Source organism: Alligator sinensis, unplaced genomic scaffold, assembly GCF_000455745.1.
Source record: "Alligator sinensis unplaced genomic scaffold, ASM45574v1 scaffold505_1, whole genome shotgun sequence".
Lineage (NCBI taxonomy): Eukaryota > Metazoa > Chordata > Crocodylia > Alligatoridae > Alligator > Alligator sinensis.
In genome coordinates, this window is record NW_005841940.1 from 146,284 (window position 1) to 151,684 (window position 5,401).

General features: G+C 45.3%; 1 protein-coding gene across 1 annotated transcript in view; it reads right to left on the bottom strand.

Moving 5' to 3' along the window:
* The window catches only part of GCN1 (GCN1, eIF2 alpha kinase activator homolog), a 61,718-nt gene extending 57,692 nt beyond the window's left edge, over nucleotides 1–4,026 (bottom strand). The window contains exons 1-3 of the mRNA XM_006019906.2: nucleotides 4,012–4,026; nucleotides 2,049–2,151; nucleotides 390–453 (exon numbers count right to left, since the gene is read on the bottom strand). Coding sequence (XP_006019968.1) covers nucleotides 390–453; nucleotides 2,049–2,151; nucleotides 4,012–4,026 — 182 coding nt within the window. The remainder of the gene's footprint in view (nucleotides 1–389; nucleotides 454–2,048; nucleotides 2,152–4,011) is intronic.
* Between the last annotated feature and the right edge of the window lie 1,375 nt (nucleotides 4,027–5,401).

Below are 5,401 nucleotides of genomic sequence, written 5' to 3' on the forward strand. Positions count from 1 at the left end.
GCCCAACCAGCAGGAACACTACAAGAATGTCCATACCATAAAACAGGATGAGAAAGGCATTCTAGCAGCCCCAGGAGGCAGCACTGGGCTTCTAACCACTTTTTCACTACAGACCATAGTTTATATCCAACCCCAGAAAATTCAGGTATTCCTTCCTTCCCCCCCCGCCCCAATCTCAAAACTCTGTAAGGGCATGGAGATTTACTCATATAAAATGGATCATGGCATTCAGCTCTTAATTAGGTTTTAAACTGAAAACTTGTGGGAGTCTAATAGTATGTTATTCCCAAGTGGCACTAAACTGCATTACCACCACCATTTATTGATGTAAGATACTACAGAATGGTTTAACTAGCAAATGTACAGCCTTGCCAGGCTTTTGTACTCACCGGTATCGATGCAGAGTGAGGCAGAAGAGTTTACACAGGGCTTTAACTGCCCCCTCTGGCAGATCTGAAATAAATTGCATTCCAAAGTATTAATCTGTGAATCAACACTAGGCTGCAATCCTGCACACATGCTTGTGCTTTCATTTCCTGTCCCCTCACCCCCGATTTCCATGAAAATGTTCATGGCAGAAAACTGACGTAGGCGCATATGTGTTGGTGCCTAAAGCAGTGCATTTCAACCTCAATGGGCTTGAGGCACCCCTCACTGGACTTGAGGTCCCAAAACTGTTGTGAACTGAGTGGCACCCAATTTCAAGAACAAATGTACATATTTCAGTGCTTGCTTCTTCCACAGGTGCTGGGGAGTGGGGACGGATAATCGGTCAAGCAGGGACTAGCCTGAGCCTGCACTTATCTGCTTATCTCCTCACACCTGGCTCAGCAGCACCCGGGTTGAGAATCACTAGCCTAAAGCCTTGATGGACTGTCATGAATAAAAAAGGAGATGACTCAGTATTCTGTGCTCTAAGATGCAGGAAAAGTCATTGAGCCCAGCACTTTTAAATTAATTGTTATGGAAAATTCTGAGAAGTTGAATAAACAAATCTCTCTTATTTCTTCATTTTGAGTCATCTAATAAATGTTACTGAGGTCATTTAAAATCAATACATCCCACTCCTCTGGAACATCTCAAGTCTACTTTGCATTTATAATGATTCAGAGAAGAATCTTGTTCAGAAACAGATTGGTTAAGATTACAAACAACAAAATTTTTATGTTTTCTCATATCCTTTTTAGTAACAGCTTTCATAATGTAAGTATGACATTTTCATTAAGATTAGATCCAAAAGGGCAGAGTTATGAATTCTTAGAAGGAAGACTTATATGTATAATCACTTATAGAAAGTTGCTTACTCCTTACATCAGGAGCATGGTAAGTCACTCACCTCTCAGGAAGAGACTATGGACAGCATAATACTATCTTCATATTTATAAGGTACCTTTCACCCTGAAGCAGGCAATTAACTTCACACAGAAGGAAACAATTCACTTACCATTGGAAAAAAATAACATCTAGGGTGCTGTGAAACTGCTATATAACAATGCCCAACAACACTAGACAACATGTTAAAACACACACTAGGAAAACCATGAATTTAAATTATTCTCCCAATTTCATCTAGACAGAATGTAACTCATTTCTTAAGAATCAGGCAGGACACCCCTACAATGGGAATATTTAACAGCTAGGACTGTTTCTTTATATCTCATCCTAAACACATATCAGTTAAGAACTGCTAAGGACAGAGAAGATTTAGTAGATCATAAAGAGGTGAAAGGCAGGACAGGAAAGAGTATACTAATAAAAGAGATAAGCAAAATCTGCAACACTAGAAACACCAAGCTCCAGGCATGGCCTAGAGAAAGCACAAAGCACAGTAATGACATACATTGTTTCTACACATGCATCTTACTGTTAGAATTGAGGGCAATGAGAAAGCACATACTCCAGTGCCAACAGTCCCAATGCCTTAGAAATACAGCCTATGTATTCCAAAGGTCTTTTCAAATACAATGCTTCAGCAGATACAAGACCCCATTCTGCACTCTTTGCAAAAGCAACAACATCAAAATGCTTTCACGATGAAACACAAATACCTTTCCCAGTGACACATCTTCCCAGTTCGTTGAGGATCTCTCTTCGCTCCTTCACGCTGGCTGTGGTGACTTTTACCGCAAATCGCTTCAGTGTATCAGAAACCTAAAACACAGCCACACACACACGCACACACACAGAGGATAATTCATCAGACATGCTTGTTTCATAGTTTCACAGTTGGTAGGGTCGGAAGGGACCTGAGCAGATCATCAAGTCCGACCCCCTGCCATGGGCAGGAAAGAATGCTGGGGTCAGATGACCCCAGCCTCCTTTTGAAGACCCCCAGGGTAGGAGCGAGGACCACTTCCCTTGTAAGTTGGTTCCAGGTCCTAGCCGCCCTGACTGTGAAGTAGTGCCTCCCGATATCTAGCCTGAATCTACTCTCAGTCATCTTATGGCCGTTATTCCTTGTTACCCTGGTAGTGCTCAGGGGAACAGGGACTCTCCCATTGCCTGTTGGTCCCCCTTAGCCAGTTTACAGACAGCCACCAGATCCCCTTTCAGCCTTCTCTTGTGGAGGCTGAACAGGTTCAGGTCCTGTAGTCTCTCCTCGTAGGGCCTGCCCTGTTGACCCCTGATGGGGACAAACAGACACCCAGAAATGGGAGAAAGTAAGAGGAGTGCTGGTCAAAGGTGGCACAAACTGGAGATTCAAACTATCATGGTTTTGATTACTCAAACTCTGCACTGTGTACCCATAGTGCAAAACACTTGTCTGCCACAGTGTAAGGTGAAGGGATTCAACCTGGACTCAACAGCACAAAATCCTTTTCACGTATGCAACATGATGAGTGCTCCCTTGTTGCTGACCCACCTACATGGCAGAGCAGACGGTCAGTGACAGGTTGACACTAAACTGGCTATCTTTTTATACAGAAGACAGAGTGTATATTCACAAAGCAATGTGTCTCATTTGGGCATCCAGGGAACAAACAAAATCAGTTGCCTAGAATGTGACCTTTCAAGGCTGAAAAAATTGCACTACAAGAGAATGCAGAATTCCTACCTTTCAATAGCATCATGTCCACAAAATCATGCTCATTTACTGAAAAGGGATGTTCTGACTGGCTATAGTATTTAGTTCAAGTTTAATTGCATAGCTTAAGGGTTTCAGTCATGATTTTATACTACCAGTAAACTGAAAGGCTTATCTTTATTTCTTCTTGGACATGACCCCCATGCTTCATGAACTGTGTAAGAGTCAGAGGCTTCAATTTAGAAGGACTGTGTCAAATTAAGGGAGCATCACATCTCCTATAGAAAATTACTGAAACAGAACTTGAGAATCTAATTTAGTTTCTACCCTTAATGTTTCTTCAGCCATGGAACTAGTCAATTCTGTATAATGACTGTGCATCAGCGGGGTCATTTTCCAGCTTCCACGCATTAGCACAATACTGGGGTGCTTAGGTTGAAAAGGCTGTCAGAATCTAATCATCTTTCTGCAATAAGCTCATTTCACTGATACTTCAAATAAAATATTTTTAAAGTTATGTTTTGTAAAAAGCATCTGAAGAAAATTTGGTCTGGGCCCAGACCAGGGCAGCGCAACTCAGGTAGGAACAACTGACATAGGGGCCAGTGCTCTGCATCTAGAGACCACCTGCAACAGCAGATATGTGGGAACGACCTAAAGCTTAAGGCTCAGCCCTGAAACTGCCCCATGTTCAGCATTCCCACTTCAGAACTGCAATACTCTCCATACAGCATGTACTTCGAAAACACAGGGGGAGGTGACTTGAACCAGCACCCAAAATGCATGCTAGATGGGAGTACGTAACAACTGAACCATATTCCTGGGCAGATAGAGTACATACCTCCCTTATATGGACTTTACAAGTACTATTCTATTCCCTAAAAACAGAGCTCCATCAGTCTGACTACAATGGCCACATCCATATAAGCATGGATGTTTGTTTCCCCAGGGAGAAGCAGCAGCAGCACACCTTCTGCTGCTGTTACCTGTTCCTGGTGCATGCTGCCCCCACATGCGCTGCTCCACTATTTTTTGCATGGGTTTTTTAACCTTGGGATCTCCCAGGGTCAACCTCCCCACCCCGCCGCCCCATGCTGCTACCTTGCAGTGCAGAGAACAGCTGGATCTGTGTGTCTGTGGCACCATACCGCACAGCTGTGCCCATCTAGACACGGCCAACAAGTACAGACATGGAGGGGATAGAAGGCCTAGCTGAATCTCCAGAAGCATAAACTGCCTCCCCTCACCTTAATCCAGAGTTATTGATAAAGTTTTTTTCTGTTTGTGTGCATACTTCATTCTTAAAAAAAAGCTATCTGGACCATCCAGGAGATGCTGGCTTTTCTCCGACCCAAGCATCCTAAATCCTGGGACCTCTCTAAGAACTGAAAGCAAGAAAAGTCTTCTGGGCAGCATGACCCAGGGGATGATTTAGCAGTGAGATAGGAGCAATAATCGCCAACAGCTCTTTGGCCTGCCAGTTAAAGTACGAACACCAGAGATTTTTCTGTTACAAAAACCTGTTGCCATTAGAGGCAAAACTGGAATACCTGGCAGGTCCTCATGGTGACTGACCATATACTGGATGAGACTTATGTAAAATGAAACATGCTTCAATTTTCAGGCTGCCAGAACCATTATAAGTGTGCTTTATATTCCAGCAGTGCCCACAATGCTGCTGGTATAAGCAACTCCTCCCCTATGAAGATGAGGAGTCGTCGTTATACTTGGCCTTGTACACCACCAGCTGTTCTCTTTATTAACATTTATATGTAGACACAGACGGATATATTATGCATGGAAACCGCTGTGGTAAACTGTAAACAAACGCATATAAATGCATCAAGCCAGAGGCAGGGAGGGCCTGAGGCAGCCTGCTCAGAACACAGCTATGAGAAGACCTCGCAGAGGCCAAACCAGGCAGGACCTTCAGGGCTGACTCTTCTGCAGTTCCCACTGCCTTAGAAATCAGGAGATGCAGGATCACCCTGATCCCAAAGCAAAACCACGGGGAAGGCAGGATAACGGGGACCTTTCTAGTGCCGAGCGCCAGGGTTTGGGTTCAGCTGTGTGGCTCTGACTCCACCCAGGAGGCAGCTAAAGCAGGGACCCCGGCAAGGCGCACACACGACATGCGCCGCCCGGAGCCGCCGCGGCAGGAACACGGCTCTCCACGGCTAAACGCTGCGTTTCGGGTCACTTTTACCTGCAACCAACCCCCACCCCCTGCCCGGATCGCGACCGTGCCGGAGGCAGCTCCGCGCATGGAGCCCCGGCCGCTCCCGCAGCCCCCAAGGGGGAGGGAGGAGGCCGCGGCAAACGCCTCCCTCCCAGTGGCCGGAGCGGGCGCCGCGTGGGGCAGGCAAGACTAGGTTT